This window comes from Physella acuta, unplaced genomic scaffold (assembly GCF_028476545.2).
Source record: "Physella acuta isolate Inbredline_101_S28 unplaced genomic scaffold, ASM2847654v3 ptg000804l, whole genome shotgun sequence".
In the NCBI taxonomy this organism is placed as follows: Eukaryota; Metazoa; Mollusca; class Gastropoda; family Physidae; genus Physella; species Physella acuta.
The window spans coordinates 364,603-387,732 of NW_026732322.1; the positions used below are offsets into that span (position 1 = coordinate 364,603).

The window sequence follows — 23,130 nt, forward strand, 5'->3', positions numbered from 1 at the left end:
TTTTAGGGATCGTCCCCTCCCCGTCTCTTCTGCCCTTTACACCTGGTGACGTCATATGAGCACAGTGACGGGTAGAGTTGTAAACAAAAAGGCGTACCTAGGAGGGGTGTGAGGGGGTGTCATCCCCACTTGGTGACATTACTGGGGTTACGCGACCACTCATTTAATTATAATTTTCCTAGAGCTCCGTATGCTTTAGGCAACAACAGCTGTTGCCATCAGCCCTTTGTTTTCTAGTACATATGATTTCTTGAATATCCCTGGACATTTATTACGATTATACATATTTATATTTCTCTCGAATTCTAGCTGGACGTTACGGTAAAGCGTAACAAAGACATATTGGACGCTATGCTACTGCTTTCTCTTTACTACACAATTGTTTTTTTAAATGTTGTTTTTACGTTGTTGTTTTGTTTGTTTATTTTAAACGGCCAATGTGAAAAAAAGGCCTCCGTGTCTACAATATTATTACCGTTATTGAATAAATTGAAATGAATAAATTGAATTGAAATAAATTGAATGTTAGGCATCGCGTAAAACAGCAAATTATGGCAGTACTAATTAACTAGCGAGTATATTTTCAAATACGATTTCACCGACCCTCTTGTTTTAACCAAAAATACATTTTTTAGCTAAAACAAAAATGCTTTCTTATTTTAACAATAAAGAAGTTTTACCTGTCACTTATTATGTTCAATATGAACAATTTTATTTTAAGTAAAAGCTCAGGAAATGTTTCAGATACAGCTGAAAACAACTTGTCTTAATTCTATTTTTCTCCGGGTCCAGTGGGGTGCCAGTCTCGCGGATGTCGTGCACGAGGTCAGTGTTTCTTCCAGACTTTTTTTCTCACTTGATATATTCGGGGGAGGGGGGAGGTCAAAATTTTTCCGGGGGGGCGGAAACTGGTAAAAGTATATATTATATATTTTCAATATATTCCATTTCGTTCGGGGGGAGGGGTAGACTTTCTTCGGTGGGGCATAGACCTCCCCCCCCCCCCCGAAGAAACTGGAAGAAACTCTGCACGGGGTATGTTAGGGTAGGCCAAAAGTCCTGCATCTTTATAAAGAGACCGACAAATGGTTATGCTTCGTTTCAAACCTAAATTCTAATTATAGTCACGAATAATGGCGAGGATCACTTCCTATCATATCATGATATACGTCACTTCCCGTAAAACCATCACCTTCTACTATATCATGTTTAAATGTCACCCTCTGTAACACCATGCTGCATGTCTTTTTCGTCTATATCAAGTTGAATGTCATTCCCTATAACACCATTCAGGATGTTACTTCCCTGTTATATTATGTTGAACGGGATTCCCTGATCACCTAAAATATCATATTGAATGTCATTTCCTGTAACCCCATGCTGGATGTCATTTCCTACTATATGATATTGAATGTCATTTTCTGTAACACCATGCCGGATGTCATTTCTCTATCATGGTAAATGTCATCCCCATGTCATTGCATTGAAACCTTTGTGCCACTTCCCCATACAGAAACATACGAGTTCGTGTCATCGATGCTTTCACGTTTACAATAATTAACAATTACTAAACAAATCAAACGTTTCATCATGTCTATAAATAAATTCAAGCCCTAAAATATCACTAAATTACAATCTAGCCCTAACAATACCCTTCAGAATACAAGACAGAGCGACATATTTATACCGTAATTTTGTTTTAGGAAAAAACAAAAGCACAATTTATCATTCTTTAGTCATCGTTACGACATTGTGGGTTTCAGCTATAAACAGAAAAAAAAACAACTAGTATCTCTTTCGCTTTTGATCGATAATTATCATATCCCCCAACATAGTTTGAACGGTACAGAAGAGTGAAGACAAAAATTGCTATCTCAGTAGTAAGTGTCTGCGTTCAATTGGAATAAAATAACCTGTTACATGATAGGACGCTCCCTACCGCCCCCCTCCCTCCCCGCTCTTTGCCACTCTAAGTTATTTCAATGACTGACGTCAATCTTTTTTTTTCAGACTGTAAAAGAACAGCAAAACAGAACACAAATAAGGGTTCCAGGATACTTTGAATGAATGGATAAATGAGTAAATGAATGAATGAACGAACGAACGAACTAACTAACGAACATAAGTCACTTCCTGCTAAAAAGAGTCTCTTCCAGACTTTTATCTCCGGGTGGGGGGGGGGGGGGGGGCACTTGAAATTTTCGGAGGGGGGGGGGGAACGGGACGGTAAACTTTCTTCGGGGGGGGGGGGGGGGTAGACTTTCTTGGGGGGGGGGGGGGGGGGGCTCCGTCTGGAAGTGAGTCGCTGTGTCGAAGAAAACGTTACTCCACTGTGGGTTCTGTCAAACTACATTCACTATTTATATTAATTTAATTGTATGTATGTCGAAGCTTGAGAATTTTAATTTAGTAATTTTTCGTCTGACAGGTCACAAGGTTAATGACCCGATGATTGAAAAGTTCTAATTATTATTTATTCAAATGACAAACCACAAGCTAGCAATTTTTGTTTAGAAAAAAACAAACAAAAAACATACACAAAAAAACAAACAAACGCAGAACTGTCAACTAATATAACAATACATTTATTGAAACTGTTTTCATTATTTATTTTTGCTATATCATCTATATTTAATTATGTCCAAAATTATTCTACATATTTGTTTGTTAGATATTGTTTCCATGTATAAAATAGATGCACGAAAAAAAATTCAACGTACAAAATCAATTTAAAATACCACAAAAATATATATTAAACCAAACTTAACAGTAGGAGATGTTCAGTAGCGGGGGATGGGAGGGGGGGGGGGCATGTGAACGTGCAATAAAATGTTTGTAATTTTAAATAAATCAGCGTATTTAAATTAAGAAACATTGTCTTTGAAATCATATCTATCAAATGAACAGGTACTGTAGCCGTTGAATCGAAATGGCACTTATCGAAATTCTGAAATAAATTTTAAATTAAAAATCTTTAAAGGTAGATTTAAAAAGCTTGATATAAAAGCATCTATCAAACTACTAAATTAAAATTAAAAAACACAACTTCTATAACAAAAGCATAACTATAGTAATATGTAGAGTAAATAATCAGTGAACTTAAGTTTACTTTAGTAAATCTGACAACAGTTTGTGTACAACTTTAAACCTTCAAGAAAGATTTATGAAAGGAAATTTCAATTAGACTTAAATATTATAATGATTTCATTCATTTCCGCCGAAAATTATGCAAACAGTTGGTTGCTATATTTGTATTGGAAAATATGTAATTTTGTTTGTCTTATTTATTTCCTACATATGAAAAATATAAAAGAATTTTAACATACGGTTATGCTGAATTTAAGATATATATTTTTTACTAATCCTTATTTCAAACTTGTAGCAGCAATGGACTAAAGACTTTGAAATAATACTGAATGTTTCACAAGAACGAATCGATATAATTTGTTAAAAGTGAGTTTATATCATTTAAATAGTATGCTCATTATTCAAATACCGAGACAGATAATACATAATTGTAGCAAGAACTACAAAATTATCTTTAAAAAGCTACATTTTGTTAATAAACTTGTTTTTATATAGTAATAATTACTTTTATATAAAAGTTGCATGCTTTGACCTTGAATAAAAATACATATGCAACATATGTTATTATAAATAATTGTATCGACTAATAAAATAAGCATTGGTTATATGATATGGAGTAGTTTATGGTTTTTAGAAAAAGAATGAGCCAAGGTTTTTCATGCGTCCCAAGAACCATAACAGCAAATGATAAATGTAACTCCAAATGGGCTCTAATTTCTAGTACAAATGAGCAATTAATGTGTTTTTTCTAAGTAATCACGAAAGCTTTAGCTCTTTTTGAATAGCGTTAACATCAAGAAAAACAACTCACAATTTTATCCTTAGGTCAATTCAAACTCTAAGTTAAAGTATGTAGATAGCCTAAATTGATTATACCTGTGATATTATATTTTTAAAAATTATGTTACGTAATTCATTAATCGAAATAATTTAGAAACAATTTGAAATGTTACAAATTTTTGTGTTGATCAGTGTTGTATTGAGCCAGAACCAAAATGACATTGACCACACAATTCTTTTTAAAAAATTTTGGAAAATTTGTTAATTTATTTAACATTAGTTTAGCGATGAATTTCTATATCAGTTCATGTTTTAAATGTTGATAAAATTATGTTTAGATCAATTGAAAAACGTGTAGATGTAATTATGGCAATAACAGTAATCAAGTAGCATTTGATGACTAAATAATATTCTGGACATGAAAATTCATATCTACTGAAAATGATAATGTTGTTCTTGGGTAAATAAAAAATCAAGATGGTAATAGCTTCCTCCATGGTTCAAGTTTAAAAAGCGAGATCAAATTTTAAAAAATAATTTAAAAAGCTGACTCCCTAGAAGTTATCTAGCATTTCAATTATATATTTTTTATGTACATAGGTAATAAGCTTAATTTCGTGTTCACTCGACACACTCTTTGAGTAAGCTCTTTTGGGTACCTTAAATTATCAACAAAGCAATCGTTTTATTTAGATTTCATAAAGATTTTAAAAATATAATTATTGTTGTTAAGGTAATTTCAATTCTACCTAAGTGAAAGTCGTTTTAATGCTACCTGATTTAAAATAAACAGAGCATGTTTATAAAGGTGTATATATTTCAAAATAATATTATACATCTGTAAAAGCAGAATAATGTTAGTTGAACTAAGAGACAATGATTTTTATTATACAGTTTTAATGAACAATTCTAATATAAATATAAATGTTCCAAAGATGATTTTGAAAAAACCCAGATAAACTAAATTTACTATTTGACCTTGAGACAAAACAATAAATAAATAATAAATTGAATTTTAGCTTAACTTTGTTCAGTTAAAGCAATGGCGGCCTTCAAGGAAACGAGAGTAACACGACATTCTAAAACATCAATTCATATCCTATGAAGGCTACTGCACACAACCATGATGCGCAGAAAAAGAAAGAAGAAACCCAATTAAAATTCTCCGCCATTTTTTTGTAGCGTTTGAGTTTGTTTATCTTGCCGTGGGCGTTAGCATCTTTGGCGGTTAATTCGAAATCCCAGCCATTTTCCTCGGCCGTGTTGGATGAGTTTTTCTTCGATGCGACAGGATTTCGAGATGTGGCCTTTGTATTCACATCTTTTAGACGATCCTTTTCTTCCTGGATACAAAACATAAACACAAATAAACAAATAAGCAGCAACTATAACAGTTGTATGGGTAAAGTTATTCAATAATCTATTTAATATCATGTTATTGTAATACATTTTTATGCAAAAACTTGGTCCTAATAATCTTTTTGAGGAAGTTATTATCAAAGATTCGTTTAACATCCTGAAATGGTTATAAACCTACAGGAAAGACAGAAACATAATAAACTTTTCCAGGTAATTATCAAAGACACTTGCTATGTTAATGAAACCTTCACGAAACACATATCCCTAATAATATTGTAATGCCGTTTTTAAATATATATTTAATTAATGTTATGTAAATAATTACCCCACAAAAGAAAGACCCCTATAACGTTGTAAATGTCGTTTTTAAATATGTATTTAATTAATAAGACCCCTATAATATTTTTTCTTGTACTTTTTAAACATTTATTTAACTAATGTCATGTAAATAATACCTCCACGTAAGAAAGACTCATATACTATTTTTCATATACTTTTTAAAGATATATTTAATTAATGTTATGTACATAATACCTCCACCAAAGAAAAATGTTATGTAAATAATTACTCCACAAAAGATAGACCCCTGTAACGTTGTAAATGGTGTTTTTTGAATATGTATTTAATTAATAAAACCCCTATAATATTTTTCACGTACTTTTTAAAGATATATATTAATTGATGAAATGGTAACAAAACCTTCATGTTCAACAGACGTACTCACCTGATCCCGCTCTAAAATTTCCACCAAATACTCCATCATCACAGAAATAATGAAAAGGGTAAGTGGAAAATTCAGTAGGCGGGCCACATCTATTATACCGTGTATACTATAGCACACAAAATAGCCGTGCCCAATCACCAATAGTGAAACTGGGGAGTAATAAGTGAGGTTTGGGTTAGGGTTAAGTGTTAAGTTTTAAGTTTATTTCATGAAGGGTTAGTGCTACTCGCCCTAGTTTACTTTTTTGTATACTTAGAGTAGATTTACCTAATTCAAAGCTTAAAAGTAAAACGAAATTATTTCAGATATTTACTACAAGCTCTATGCTTTACTTAGAAACAGCGCAATGATAGTATAAATAAATGTGTGGATATATATATATATATATATATATATATATATATATATATATATATATATATATATATATATACATATATATATATATATATATATATATATATATATATATATATATATATATATATATATATATATATATATATATATATATATATATATATACATATATATATATATATATATATTTATATATATATTTATATATTTACATATGTATATACATATATATAAATATATGCATATAAATATGTATAATGTATCTGTATAAAAATGTATTTGTATATTTATCTTTAAAACAGCTACTATAAACCAGAAAAAATGTTTACCCATTGAAAATTTAGTTTTCTTATCTGGAATTAAGCCATTTATCAACACACAGAGAAAAGAAAACATGGCCATTGAACAGATAACCATCACATCAATATGTGAAAACAAAGGCTTGATTGTGAAGTCAAACTGAAACAGTTGCAAACACATGTAATGGGTTAGTGTCTAGCTAGAATATACGTTGATAATCAGTTAGCGGAGTATTTGACAAGGCACAAATAATATAATAGCAATCACAAGTGTTCCCTGGGATAAAAATTAACATGGACAAGTTAATAACATAATTAGTTTTAACGCTTAAACAAATCTACTTCATTAATACACTAACAAAACTAGTACATTTCTTCAGTAATTGCTCAAATTCAGTTTGGTTCAGTTTGTCGGTTGCCTAGTTTTAAAGAATTACTTTTTAGCTCAGATATCGGTACGGACGTCCTTATGTATACATAGCTCGGCTAGTACCTGTCTCACGTTAGGGAAAGTAATAGCTGCTTGGCAGAACAGTTACCACCAGAGGCGTAGCGAGTGGGGGGGGGGGGGGGGGGCGGGTGTGCGGACCGCACCGGGTGACACCATTTAGGGGGGGGGGGTGACACCAAGGCAAAAAATAGCAAAATATATATAGAAAAACTTGAAGGGGGAGGGGTGCAAATCGAAAGTTTGAGGGGGGGGGGGGTGCAAATCGAAAACATGAGGGGGGTGCAAATCGAAAGTTTGAGGTGGGGGTGCAAATCGAAAACTTGAAAGTTTGTCCCCGGGAATGGTCGCTACGCCTCTGGGGGGGGGGGGGGGGGGGGGGGGTTGGTGACACCATTAAGTGCGACACCGGGTGACACCCGACCTCGCTACGCCACTGGTTACCACACCATACGACAAGGTAAAAAAACAACACATTAACTCTACATTTGGATCGTTAGGTCTCACACGCATACTTTGCTCTTTACTCAATGTTAGTCGCACTTCTTTAGCTCTGCGGCGAAGATCTAGCAATATAACAACAGATCTAGATATGGCACATATGATGTAATTAAAATTTAGCTGTAGTAAAGAAAATGTACATAAATGCTGCTGACGCGTAGAAAGAAGATCATAGTAAAACGGGGCTGATAAACTGAAAGTCATAAGTTAAAAAACTGGACAGTAAGTAAGTAGGCCACTTGCAAAGCCTGTTAAGTCACTTTTGAATGAAATTAGAACATCAACTTTTAAATATTTATTTTTGTCAACTAAAATAATTAGTATTTTCAAAATCGAAAGTTTGAAGGGAGGGGGGTGCAAATCGAAAGTTTGAGGGGGGGGGGGTGCAAATCGAAAGTTTGAGGGGGGGGTGCAAGTCGAGACGATCCTGGCTACGCCACTGCAACTCTTAGATCTGAGAAAAAGTACCTGGATCGTCGAGAAGGTGAGTTTCGATGGCGGCATTGTTTTGTTGATGATGGTAGTATTGGTGTGTAGAACCCTCCAGCCGACATCGGTAGTGTCGCGGTGGGTCTCCAACAGATCTCTCTTCATCACAAATACCAGCTCAGATGCTGGGTGTATCTTAGACGACAACTGTAATCAAACATCATCGCGTTAGACATCGAATTACGATAACCATCACAATAAAACGGGAGTGATCTCCCCTAAACTTTCTTGAATATTCTTATATAACTCGACGGGGGATGGCAGCTCTGGATATAAACATGATTTGTAATCAAATTTTAATAACTTTAAATTTTTTCAAAAATAAAATGGAATCTCGTAGAAAAAAGAATTCCACAACAAGTGAACGGCAAACAATATGTGTATAATAGTGCGGAATATTAGCACTTGAGAAATCGGAAACAGCGTAAATTATTACTTCCTGTCAACGGAATTTACTCAAAATTGGATAAACGGCAGAAAATTATATCTTTTACTTATTAGTGAAATTTTCTTTATCTATCTGAAACAATACTCAAGTTATGCTTTTGAAAAACTACAATTAGAATAAGTTCGACTTTCGGTTACCGGGAATCGATGAAAAGTTGAAATAGAACTACACATTATATACTACTTATATATGAAATTTCATCAACTTAGCTGTAACAGTACACAAGATATCGTGTTCACAGACATACGCACATACATACATACACACATAATTACGGACAAAATTGCAAAACTATGTTTTTCCCACTCAGGGAGGTGTAAAAAACGGTCGAGATTAGTGAATTAACAAATACAATACCTACCCAATTAACACATACAATACCCACCCAATTAATAAATACAATACCCACCCAATTAACAAATACAATATCCACCCAATTAACAAATACAATATCCGCCCTATTAACAAATACAATATCCACCCAATTAACAAATACAATATCCGCCCTATTAACAAATACAATACCCACCCAATTAACAAATACAATATCCGCCCTATTAACAAATACAATACCCACCCAATTAACAAATACAATACCCACCCAATTAACAAATACAATATCCGCCCAATCAACAAACACAATACCCACCAAATTAAAAATACAATATCCGCCCTATTAACAAATACAATAACCACCCAATTAACAAATACAATATCCGCCCTATTAACAAATACAATAACCACCCAATTAACAAATACAATATCCACCCTATTAACAAATACAATAACCACCCAATTAACAAATACAATATCCGCCCTATTAACAAATACAATAACCACCCAATTAAACACCACCAATTTACGTACTCACCTGTACTTGGCACTCCAGATGGTCAAACAAACCTTTTACACAGCGCGTATCTAACGGGAGAGTTTCAGGATTCCAAACGACAAGTCCATTATGATATACAGTCACCAGGCTGTAGAGAGACAGTTGGTTTGGCGTTAGGATAAGTGGCTACAGGGAGTCCAACTATAAAACAAGTGACTACAGGAAAACCAAAAGTAAGACAGTGGCTTCATGGAGTCGAACGGTAAGGGAAGTGGCTACAGTGAGTCCAAAAGTAAGACAACTGGCTACAGGGAGTCCAACAGTAAGACAAGTGGCTACAGGGAGTCCAACAGTAAAACAAGTGACTACATGGAGTCTAACAGTAAGACAAGTGGCTACACGGAGTCAAACAGTAAGACAAGTGGCTACAGGGAGTCCAACAGTAAGACATCTGGCTACAGGGCGTCCAAAAGTAAGACAAGTTGCTACATCTAGCAACATCACCAGACAGACACAAGATATGAATCTCCAAGTAAAGAAGAAAGCAGGTAAGCCAAAACAAACGAAAAAGTCAGCTGTAGAAGAAGCAGAAGCAGATGGAATATCGTGGACCCAACTTAAATGAATCGCCCAGAACCGAGTACGATGGAGAAGTGTTATTGCGTCCGTATTCTCCACAAGTGGTATACAAGAATGCTGGTGATGCTGACACGTTATTTACCTGTAACACTTATAACTTCAGCTACAGTATTCACACATATAACTACATCTAAGTCAAACACTAACAATGATAAATACAAGTATATATGTATTCACAAAACTAACAACATATCTACTGGTATAATAATATTACCGGGGCTATTAAGACAATCACTACTCATTACAAGCTGATGAGAGAAATGAAATGTAATTACCCTTTAAAATTATCAAGGGGATGTTTTTTCTCGGGTTTGTGCATTGAATAAGCGACAGGTAGCCAGAGCATCATTGGGCTGGGGTTTATGGACTGTATACCTCCATAGTCTTCAGGATTCCAGGTCAGAAACTGATCACGAAAAACATATTTATAAAACATTCATAAGTTCATGTGATATATTTTAAAATATATATAGCTTGCGCTTTTAAAAATCGATTTTTTTTAAACTGATGAATGAGTTGAGGAAAAAACATAAATTAAGGTAATCGATTTTTTAAAAAGTACTCGGGATAATAGATTAAAACAGGACACCTATGCACAGTGGCCTAGCGAGGTCGGGTATCACTTAATGGTGTCACCCCACAGAGGCGTAGCGACCCTTCCCGGGGATAAACTTTCAAATTTTCGATTTGCACCCCCACCCCCTCAAACTTTCGATTTGCACCCCCCCCCCCTCGAACTTTCGATTTTCACCCCCCCCCCCCCCCCTCAAGTCTCAAGTTTTCAATTTGCACCCTCCCCTCAAACTTTCGATTTGCACCCCCCCCCTCAAGTTTTTCTCTATATATTTTGCTATTTTTTGCCTTGGTGTCACCCCCTAAATGGTGTCACCGGGTGCGGTCCGCACCCCTCGCCCCCCCCCCCCTCTCGCTACGCCTCTGCCTATGCATAATGTAAACATAATTCCTAATAAATTAAGTTATTAGAATGCTTTAGGACAGTGGTTCCCAACCTTTTTCGAGTGGCGACCCCCTTTTATAAAAAGTAAGTGACCCGCGACCCCCTTAGAATTAAAAAGCCGAAATTAGTATGGAGATTAATAAGCACTAAAATAAGATTTTCTAGTAGACTTTCAATATGAACTACTCTTGCTAACTGTTTTAATAGCATGAGTAAAATTGCATAGGCCCTACTATTGACTAAACCTTCGTGGTTAAGTTTTTAATTTAAAAATTTTTTTGTTAACGCCAACCTATGTCATTATAATTATCTTAATTTTGTTTTTAATCGAAGAATAGTGTTGAAAATATATTCTCGAAAAGTCAATCAATTTTACGTTTGGGTATGAATGGTGAATACTACACCAAAATTGTGTCTGCAGTTTTTCATCTTACTCGGAATCATTCTGCAAATCAAAGAATTCATCTTGTAATTCATCGGGAATGCTGGCAACATCAAGGGAAGAAGAGAATGGGTAATGCGTCAATGCAGATTCTACTTTTTTCAGCTCAGAGCAATAGCGATGCAGTTCGTTTTCAAGAGATTCGAGATGCCCAGAAATCGCTTCTTTCAAAATTTTAATTATTTCACAATCAGATTCATCTACCACACCGCAGTTTCACAAATTTACAATATTTCCAAGATTTATTTTCTTTACCGATTTTGCAGCTTTGATAAAAATGCCCCGAGATTATCATGGAAAGTTATAATATTCGTTCATTTTCCCTGAAGCTTCAGGTTAAGCTTATCTTGAAGTTCGAACACATCTGCTAGGTATGATACTCTCTCCAGCCACTGTATATTGTTTCAAGTATACCAAAAAGTCTTGTTTCCTTTTCACTTCCAAGAACAATTTGATTTCAGATTTCAATTCAAAAACACAATGCACAACATTTCGTCTGACAGCCAGCGTACTGTAGTGTAGAAGAGCAGAACCTCGTGATCTTTATTAATGTCTTTGCTTAGTTCTTTGAAGGCTCCAGATTTTATATAATTTACGACTTATACTAGCAATGGACTCTTGATGTCGATTGGTTAGGGCAGTGGTTAGTGAGCTAAATCTTTTCTGTTTTCTGAAAGCCCGATTTTGACCTAAACATTGATGGCGCACCATCCGTATAAACCCCCACAGCAGTTTTAACCCATTTTAATCATCCAGTTTCAAAAAAGGTATTTATTTTCTCCATGCTATCTACACAAAAGAGCAACTCCTCTTTGCTATCACCAGCATGAATATAGACACAGACCAGCAACTGCGAACACGAACTCACGTCTGTTGATTTAATAACTTGAAAGCAAACAATGGTGAAAGCTTAATTTCAATAAAAATGTGTTATTTAACATTTACGTACATGCAGCGCTTGATGAGATTTTCTCCTATTGTTTTTTATTGGCATTTTCTATCGCGACTTCATTTGATGCTTGCACTAATGCTAGTGAAAACTTCCTGTTCGATCAAGTCTCTGGCGTTTGCAACTAGCTTCTTACCGACGAAAGAACTCCATATCTTTTTTTGGTGTGTTCCGAATGACTCGTCTAAAATGACGTTTTAGTTTTGAAGATTTCATAGATTCGTGACTGAGAACAACTTTGTACAGTGCGCTTTGTTTCTTCTCTATTACATTTCCAGTGATGTTAATGAAGCCGAATTTCAAAAATTCTTCTAAATATTTATGTTTTGTTTCTAATTACTAAGGTTTAGTATGCCAGTTGGCGACCCCCCAGAAAGGCCTTCGCGACCCCCAAGGGGGTCGAGACCCCCAGGTTGGGAACCCGTGCTTTAGGATTAAATAAAGATAACCGAGTAATATTAACTCAATTATGCTTCATAAGTTAATGTAAAAACGTAATTAAAAACATAATTACCTCATCAGTCCAAACGAAACATATACTCTCATTAAAGTACAACATATCCGACTTGACATGAACTTTGAAGATGGAATCGAGAACAATGTCGACGGTGACGATCGTGGTGTCCGAACTGTTTTTGACAGGTCGAACCCGGGGATTGTAGACATCACGGCTGAGCTTGTCTTTGATAAGGGTGAGTACGTGTTGGTGAGTTTCGCCATGAACCTGATGCATGAGTCCTAACGCCAGCAGGAATTTGAGCAGGTCAGACGCCATTGTCCACTTCACTGATTTCTAAAACGTTGTGTATAAATAGATATTTGTTTAGTATCTTCATAAAACGCACATCTCATTTCTAGTTGTTTTGTAAGTATAAAAAGTGTTTATCCTCTGGAAGAACAGTAAACTTCTAGTAGGGATAAAATTCGATGGCGCAAACATTTATGGGAATGCGTGGTTGAATGGTAGAGCGTTGGCTACTAGCCCGAAGGTCTAGAGTTCGGTTCTCAGTTTATGCATTCAACTGTAGCACGCCCTGGAGTTTCTTCCAGGCATCTCTTCGGGGAAAGAAAAATTTTTACCGCCCCCCCCCCCCGAACGAAATGAAATTTATATAATTTATATAGAAAATATATACTTTTAACAGGGTCAGCCCCCCCCCCCCGAAGAAAGTCTAACCCCCCCGAAAATTTCAAGTGCCCCCCGGAGAATAAAGTCTGGAAGAAACACTGAGCCCATCCAGCTCTTACGGGTACCTGAGCTACGTTGGGGGAAATAAATACGGCTGGGTATAGTGATGACCATACTATCCCTTCAAATGCCTAGCTCAAGAAACATTTGAAGTCTATTTCAGCAGGCCAATGGATAGCTCGGTGAAAAGAGGAATTGTATAATTATTTAGTGACACACTGGAGAATCAAAACAGTAAGGCATTTGCACTCTAGTGATAGCAACACACCGATAACACTCAGGGGCGTAGCGAGGGGGGGGAGGGGGTGCGGGCCGCACCGGGTAACACCATTTAGGGGGGGTGACACCAAGGCAAAAAATAGCAAAATTTATAGAGAAAAACTTGAGGGGGGGGGGTGCAAATTGAAATTTTGAGGGGGGGGGGTGCAAATCGAAAATTTGAAAGTTTGTCCCCGGAAAGGATCACTACGCCTCTGGGGGGCTGACAACATTTAATGCCGCACCGGATGACACCCGACCTCGCTACGCAACTGATAACAATCAACCAGTGCCGTCGCCAGGTTATTTAGCGCCCTAGGCAAAACTTCTTAAAACGCTCCCTTTCACACAAATTAATTACTAAAACATATGTGTAAAAAAAAAAATTAATTAAAACAACTGCATACACGTTATAAGTAGACATCAAAATCAAATTTTACTTTCCCTCTTTGTCTCAAAAGTTTGTACTAATTCCTTCAATTCCAGTTTGCAAGCGTAATCACATTTTATTGAAATTGTTGTTAAGTCCACGAGTCTACTTTGTACCTTACGACATAGCCCCCCCCCCCCCCTTTTAGAAAATGTCAAGTGCCCCCCCCCCCATACCCTCCCGGGAGAAAAAAAAAGTCTGGAAAACCCCCACCGAAAAAAAATATTCTTGTAGTGTTGGGCTCTATGCAGATATCCCAATGTAAGTTCCAAAACGGACCTTGCATGTTTTAAGCTTGACTTTCTTTAGATATAATTGCAAGATGTCTCTATATTGTGTGATTATCTAACGATTTTTGGTTTTTGAAAAATAAAAGGTTATAAATGTTATAGATTCCAGCCTATATTTGTTATATATGAATCCTTTAGGAGAGGGTGAAAAATATGAAAAGACACTTAATTAGATGTTTAATTTACGACTAAGACTGTATGTCTACTAACATTTAGTATTGCTATCTACATCGGCTACTGATGTATTTGTTTTTCAACTTGATATTGCTAAAAAAAAACTACCTAGAATTTAAGCTCTATATAATTTTTACAATAGAAAATAATAACTTAAAGTTGTATTTATATGTAAGCGGTCAACCTAAGCCTAAGGTGCAGGAATTTGAAATGAATGTTTAGTTAAGCAACGAATTATCTCCCATTTGAAAATCCAAATACCAAAATTTTATTCACGGGAAATAACTTTCACAAGAATAGCTAAATTAACCAAGTATAATTAAGACATGCTTTAAAAAGCACAATAAAACGATTTAAATTTCATTACGTAATAATTATAATAATTTTTTAATATAAGCTATATAATCTTGTTAAAAACAATATATTTTATTTATTGAATACTTAACTGTATGTTTTGTTTGAGAGTCTAAATACGGTACCTTTATTATAACATACTTTTATTCAATTTTGATGACATGCTTTCCAATGAATACCTAATAACTAATAAAAATGTCTAATTTTGGATCCCAAATAACAAGGGACGCCTTAAAAAATTCAAACACGAGTAGAAATCTAACTGTTTAGAGCAGGGGTCGGCAACCTTTTGAGACGGAAGAGCCAAATTTCACAATTTCTCCAAATATCCACTTGTTAAAGAGCCACTAATATTTTTAATTCAATATTAGGATATTTGATTAGGATTATATATATATATATATATATATATATATATATATATATATATATATATATATATATATATATATATATATATATATATATATATATATAGGTATCTTTTTCTGCAAGAATAATAAAATCAGTAAACAAAATATATAATTTTAATTATTGAATAGTTTAGCCTTGCATGCCTTTTGAAAGTTTGTTCAACCCTGGCTCATTACTTGTTTTCAGTTTCAAGCACGCCACTAGATTTTTATTTGTTATTTGGCTTCTTATCTTACTTAACTTTTATATTATATTTGTGCAAGAAAACGCTTGCTCGCACTCCAAATGCCAACTTCTTCACCTCACTGTCCCATCCTGGAAGACTATTCTATGTGCCATAACTCGCGGGTTTTAATTTAGAGCTTTCCAGTTATGCAGCGAAACGTGCATGTTTTACTGGAACTCCAATTCTTTTAACTTGCTCTTTAGATCAGTAAACTTACCACTCCACAAATATTTGGTTTTTAAATCGAGCACTTTAATTTGTAGAGAACCAGCATCAATTCCAAATAGCTCTAAGTTAATCTCTTTTGTTTTTGTGTTGAGAGAATCTAGTATAAACGTTACAGTACTTGCATTTGTTTTGAATTGCTCAAATCTCTCAGTGAACCCATCCTTCATTTTGTTTATAGTAATGTTGAAGTGATTCATGGTTTTATCACGATATTTTTTCCCCACATTTTTCGAAATAAAGTATTTTACCGCTTTCCGTGTCTTCAACAAAATGAAGTAAATTTTTTTTCGAACAACTCTTCTTCAAGCAAGGCATAGGCTGGGTTTTCCTTTCCTTGCAGTTGTACATTAAGCTCGTTTAGTTTATTTGTGATATCCACCATGAAGTTGAATGTTGCAATTTGGGATAGAAAAGTTAATAGGAAGTTACATTGAAATAGGGATTAGATTAATATTACAATAGAATAGCGAGTGTTTATTATAATATCTTTCATTATCGAGTGTAGCAGAACAATATTGTGATGAGTTTTGAAAATAAAATAAAATAATTATTAATATTTGTGAATGGAGTTGAAGAGCCGCCTCTTGACATCAAAAGAGCCGCATGCGGCTCGCGAGCCGCAGGTTGCCGACCCCTGGTTTAGAGTTTAGACAATGTTAGAATTATTGATTAAATATAAAAAACAAATTATAATTTGAGAAAAAAACAAAATTTATGGTTAGTTTTAAATTCCATCCTTTTTAATATTATATATTAATACTTTAAGAGTGGTAATATAGATTCCTAAAAAAACTAAAGATTTTTCAACAAGAGAACGCCCACCTATCTTTGCAGTGTGTCTCGTACCAGTTTCTTCGAGGAATCTCTTCGGGGTACGGAGCCCCCCCTCCCCCCGAAGAAAGTCTACCGCCCCCCCCCCCGAACGAAATGGAACTTATATAGAAAATATATACATTTATCAGTGGACCCCCCCCCCCCCCTCCCCCCAGAGTTTGGAAGAAACACTCTTCCGTACTGAATTTGAATGATCTAACATCCGATAAACTCTACTACTCGATATACTCTACTACATTCACAACATATATAAAACTTCTATACCTAAACATACCTAGACTCGGTGCTCCAGAACCAAGACACCAATCCGTTTAACTTCACCAAGCTCTACAAACGGTTCTCCCAATCAACGATTTCACTGGACCTACTACTATCTAGACTCGATGCTCCAGAACTACGACACCAACTCATTTAACTTCATCAAACTCTACAAACGGTTCTCCCAATCAACGATTTCACTGGACCTACTACTATCTAGACTCGATGCTCCAGAACTACGACACCAACTCATTTAACTTCATCAAACTCTACAAACGGTTCTCCCAATCAACGATTTCACTGGATCTACTACTACACTTTAACAGTCGATACCTCAATACTCCCGAACTCCAGAACTGCGATACTTCATCCCCTGCATTATCATTTCTCTATTACCAATCAGATTTCACTAGACCTTCGTCTACATAACCGCTTAATAAAAATTATATCTGCGACCATATCTGCAACAGCCTTCCGCTGTTACTCCCAAATCTAAATGATTCATCAAAACTTACCAAACAAGTACAACACTTTACAAAACTCTTTACACCAGGACAGATTTCTAATTCAAAGGCAGAGAGAACGCGACTTACAAGCCCTATTAAAATTAGATAACCATTTTAATTATTAGGTACTTTTTTATAATAGCGATTAAAACTTTTGCCCCCCCCCCCCCTTGGGATGGCGCCCTAAGCGACCGCCTAGTTCGCCTTATAAGTAGTGCCGGCCCTGCAATCAATAATTACATTCTCCATAGCATATGTTTTGTTGTTGAGCAATTTGTTTTGCATTATTATTTTGTTGATTTAAAAGTACATTTGTTTCTTTAATAGAAACGATTTAATTTTAACTACAAATTAACTAGTTGTCAGTTTATTTAACAATAACTTGTAAAGTTTTTTAAAGCTAGATTTTTCTTCCTTAACTGTAAACCATTTATGAACATGCTAAACGTAAACAGTAAACAGTACTTGATTTTTTAAAAGTCAAAATGTTCAATTCCAGCTAAGAAAATATAATTTTCATTTTTACAGAAGACTCTCTATTTTATGTTTATTGCATTTACATTTTCAGATAGGTTTTTATTTTTATTCATTTGTAAACATGTTTTTTTAAAATATACACGAATGGATGAAAGAGAAAATAAAATATCAATAAACTTTTTACTCGATCCTAACTTTCTGCTCTGGTAATAGTTCAATCAAATTATTAAAACAAAGTAACCAGTTCTGTAACAAAGGTTTAACTTTAAAAATTAAACCTAAAAAAAGATTCGTTTTAATATCTTACTTATGGCCATTAATTATCCAATGAGGGTTCTAAAACGGATGTTTGAAATTTTAATTAATACTGCTGATGCTAATAAGTCGAAATAGTTTCTGAAACAAGTGTGATTAATTTTTTTAATCCTGCTAATACCAGTAACTATAACTTTTTTCCATAAAAATGGATTTTGTGTGTAATTGTTTGCTACGAATACTCATAACAAAAATGTTTCTGTAACAATGGCTTTTCTTTCTGTTAATCGTGCTAAACTAATACATAAACAGTTTTTCCATGCCGATCGTTTCTTTTAAATTAAGGCTGCTAATGCTAATAACTATAAAATATTAACCTCTGTTTTCATTTAATATAATGCTGCCAATTTTCATAACGAGAAATGGTTTCCAAATTACGAATTTAACATTTTAATTTAATGCTGCTAATAAATATAACACGCTTCTCTAACAAAGTTTTTTTTTTTAAATTTAAATTAATGCTGCTTATGCTAATAGCTATACCATGTTTCGAGATTTCGATTTAAACCCTAACTGAGTAAAGGTAATAGCTAAAAATGTTTCTGTAACAATACCTTTTATTTATCTTTATGTTTCTAGTACTAATAACGATACCGTGTTTCTACATTACGATTTAAACCTTGTTCTGCCAATAACTAGAAGTAATTACGGTTTTTATTTAAGTTAATGCGGCTAGACTGGTAACTATTTTTTGTGGCTATTACTTATAATATACAAGTTTCCATAATAATGGTTCGAAGTTTAACTTAATTCTTCTTATGTTAATAGCAAATAATATAAAACAAGTGTCTCTATGTGTTTTCGCAGCGAACAGAAATCTAAAAGCCTGCCTGGACATGTTTGGAGCGTGTAAGCACACCTCATTAGCATAAATCAAGGAATGCACAAGCAGGTCTTCAATAATTTATTGCCACGGGAAAAAAACGACGGGCGACACATAAAGGGTGGGGGCAGGGGGGGGAGGGGGGGGGGGTTACCCAGCAGAGTTGCATGTAAAAAAAACAACTAGACAACAATTCACCTTTTTTTTAAATAAAAGTTTTAGAATTGGAGTCAGGAGGGGGCAGGAGGGGAGGGGCGAATAAAGTTATGTAGGAGTTTGGTGGGAAGGAGGTATGTCTTTTTGAGGGCTGACAGGCTGAAGTGTGACGTTGTTCATTGTGTGTGTGTGGGGGGGGGGGGGGGGGGGGGGGAGGGGGAGGGCGAGGTCTAGCTAGAAGTTAAAAATAGTTTTAAAACGTGACTATAAATTGCTACCTCTTTTTTTCTCGTTATGGGCGCACTCTCGCCCAGACGAAGGGAAAGAATAACCAATAACAAACTACAAGACAGCAGTTGTTTGATTTTGGAGTTGTCTCTCCTAGAAGAGTGGCTGTCTCCAGCTAACGAGCCTTATCTGCCCGAGTGTTAAAAGTAAAACTCGAGAACACATGTTTGTTATATCTTTCACTGTTGACATTGTAAAATATAAAATACTTTTGATGTAGTTTCGCAAAGAGTTGTCAACAACCCTAACCTAGAAACTAATCCTCTAAGTTGTGATACATTTTATAATGTATAGAAATTTAAAAAAAAAATTAATATCCCTACCTATAATTGTTCCCTAAATATATTAAAATGATTCTTAGTTTTCAAATTCTATCACAATGATATTGTATTCGTTTCGGCCGTAGTTAAATTTAGGTGCCAGATTGTTAATAACTTTTAGAAAAAAGTATTTGTATTGTAGAACATTTGCTTAATAAAACTTGTAACATATTTTGGGGAGCAATTTTTTATATATATTTTTAAACGTATCATTATACCTAGACCTCATTGTAAATGCTGTTTTTGTAGCTGTGTTTTTATCACTACTTATTCTTGAGCAATAATTTTTTGTTTGGCAATATATTATAAACATTTCATTGTCTAAATGATACAGCTGTCTTAAAGCTAACATAAGTATTAACAAATACTATAAAGGTTAAATTAATTAATATTTTTTATTTTTTTTATTTTAACCATTGTAATTACAGTTCGGTAGTTGAAAAAAAAAATTCCCAAAATGTCGATTTTTTAAAAAGTGCCTTGTGTTATTCGTGTGTGGCATCGTTTATATATGTCATTGAATGTTTTTTTTTAAGTTATTGTTGCAGGTTAGATAGACATTCTATGAAAGATAACTCTTCCTAAAGACTTAAAAACTTACAATGTGCGATACAACAACAAAATAAAAGTAAACTCTTGAGATTATTGTAGGTTTCTAATTTTTTTTAAATTTAGATTTTTAATCCATCTTATCTGTTTGCCCCCTCCCCCCCCACCCTTTGCTCTATTAGTAGTGAGGCTATGTAGCACAACAAGTGTTATTTGAATAGTTATTTATTTAATTTTAAAGTACTCTTTTCAACAACGTAGTAAATAACTAAACTGCATGACCTAAAATATATCTTTTTTAAAACGATACGCTTTTTAGTATGTAACATTTTTAAACATGTTAATATGTCGCACATGGATAACCCTTCATCAATCTATTGATGAATTCAAGCTGACTATATTTTATTGATTAAATAATCGCTAACATCTCTATTAAAATATCTTACAGACGGTAATTCAAGCGCGCTATTTCAAATATATTGTTTTCTTTAAATTTTGCGATACTTTATAACTAAAGACTTTTTTAATAAGTGAATAAACTATTCGTTTTATTAATTTAATACACAACATGTAAATAGAAAACATTTGTCATAGCAATCATTCAAATAGGCTCTAAAATAATACCATAAGAAAAAAAACCTCTTTGAGGACTGCTATAGATATAGACGTTTGAAAGGGAAAAATGTTTGCTTCGATGTGACTCATTGTAATAACATAACTTTTCCGATTGCTTAAAATTTGCATCGTTTTAATTCTCGGTAATCCCAAATTTATTTCAGCTCTACTTAAAAACCCAAATCCCTCACACCCCCCCCCCCCCCTCAGCCCACCAAAGTGAAAGGGGGCAAAATTAGCGCTAGTAGCCAATTTTTAAAAACATTTTTAAAAAATATATTTTTCTTAATATTAAAGATGCGTCGAGAAATGTAGATTTAAAACTGATTAAATCAATCTCTTTAAATATAGTATTCTAAAGCAATATGTAATATTATAATTAATTGTATCTAGTAATTATTCGATAAGTCACTGGGTACCCAGAGTTAATCTTTAATAAAAACGTAGACAAAACGTATTTTGTTTAAAGCTATTTTCTTTGCAAATAGTATGTTGACGTTAAAAAATAAAATACAAAAATTTTAACTCAAATTATGTTTGTAACTTATACTAATTAATGCAATTACAAAGTATAAAACAATGTGGGCCTATAGGTCTTAAAAGTGGAATGTGAACCTGAGACTACTTCAAAGATTTTAATATAAAAAAAAATATTGTTGACTGTATGTATTTTATTAGACAGTTTACCAATACAGTTTTAATGCAAAGTGACTAAGAAGGCAATACATTAAAATACCGTAAACGACTGAAAAGTAAAATAACTCAAAAGAAAAATTACACCACAGATTTGACACAACCATGACAACCAAAAAAAAACAAAACAAAAATCATACGAGCATAAATAACATGCACGACTGTAAAGTAAAATAACTCACAAGAAAAAGCCAAACAACTTATTCGTCAAAAAAAAAAAATTAAATACGACTATAAATAAAAAAAAAAAATTTCATGCACGACTATAAAGATAAATGGCTAACAGACTAAATTTAACAACATATTCGACAAAAATAAAAACAATCGTCTTGTATGACTAGAAAGTAAAGTAACGTATACGACTACAAATTACAATACCTTCTGCGTCTAGAAAGTAAAGTAAAGTAACTTATTTACCAAACAGCACAATAACTCTAGAAAGTAAAGCAACTTAAATACCAGACAGTACAAAAACGTGTATGACTAGAAAGTAAGATAATTTATGAAATCAAGAAAAATAAGGTTAACGACTATAAAATAAAGAGGTACATACGTCTCAGCAAGTTTTACCGAGGAAACAAGTCTGTAACACCGTCCAAAAACCTCTACATGGTCTCCCAGCATTCCCTGCACTTTGACCTTGACACTCTGCATTCAACCAATCACCGAGCTGGGTTGTCGTCTGCTCTCCTTCTCATAAACATCACAGCTTGTGGAGATCGCCCCCCCCCCTTAGTCCTCACCTTTACACCTGATGACGTCAGGCTACCCCCATCGATCTCAAGTCAGGTGTTTTTGTGTGGGCGGTATATCGATGTAAACAAAATGGCGTACCTAGGAGAGGAGCATTGGGGTGTCACCCCTCTTGGTGACGTGACTGGGTGCGGCGGTACGCAATAACTTGAGCTCAGTGTGCTCTAGGCAACAACAACGATTACCATCAACATTTGTTGTCCAGAATTTGCTTGAATATCTTTCAACTTTTTTAAGGTTGCCCGTATTTACATTTCTATCTAGAACTCCAGTTGGAGGCAGGGTAATCACGTTACTTTAGCCAACGTTCAAGGCAACAAATTGCAACAAATTGCAATAAACCTTGTATTTGTTCATACCATTTTACAGAAGTTATCATAACTTCATTCCAGTTTTACAAAAAATATATTTTCAGCTAAAAACAAACTATCGGTGTTCAGTGTAGCGCAAACAAAAATATTTACTCGGTCTCACACCTGTTTATTTACAGCCATCAATAGTTATGAGGATTACTCCCTAACACATATCGATATAATTGTATCACCCCTGGGGTTGGCGTGGTCTGGTCGGTAAAGCTCATGGTTGCTAAACCGAAAAGTCTCAAGTTCGAACCCTCGGGCAGATGAGGCTCGTTAGCTGGGGACCGCCGCTCTTCTAGGAGAGAC

At 34.4% G+C, this 23,130-nt stretch overlaps 1 protein-coding gene across 1 annotated transcript; it reads right to left on the reverse strand.

Moving 5' to 3' along the window:
* Positions 1 to 2,565: 2,565 nt before the first annotated feature.
* Positions 2,566 to 22,387, reverse strand: LOC131951211 (neuronal acetylcholine receptor subunit beta-3-like). Its single transcript, XM_059313549.1, has 8 exons — positions 22,266 to 22,387; positions 12,830 to 13,108; positions 10,242 to 10,372; positions 9,367 to 9,475; positions 8,027 to 8,194; positions 6,640 to 6,769; positions 5,951 to 6,099; positions 2,566 to 5,210 (listed from the first exon to the last, which is right to left on the reverse strand). The coding sequence occupies exons 2-8, from the start codon at positions 13,088 to 13,090 to the stop codon at positions 4,947 to 4,949; spliced, it is 1,212 nt and encodes a 403-aa protein (XP_059169532.1). The 5' UTR covers positions 13,091 to 13,108; positions 22,266 to 22,387; the 3' UTR covers positions 2,566 to 4,946.
* Positions 22,388 to 23,130: the final 743 nt, after the last annotated feature.

Coding starts and splice junctions, on each gene's coding strand:
- LOC131951211 (XM_059313549.1), bottom strand. CDS start 13,090: ATGGCGTCTGACCTGCTCAAATTCCTGCTGGCGTTAGGACTCATGCAT. Junction 9,476..10,241: donor CCCCTTGATAATTTTAAAGG/GTAATTACATTT, acceptor GTCTCTCTACAG/CCTGGTGACTGTATATCATA. Junction 5,211..5,950: donor AAATTTTAGAGCGGGATCAG/GTGAGTACGTCT, acceptor TTTTGTATCCAG/GAAGAAAAGGATCGTCTAAA.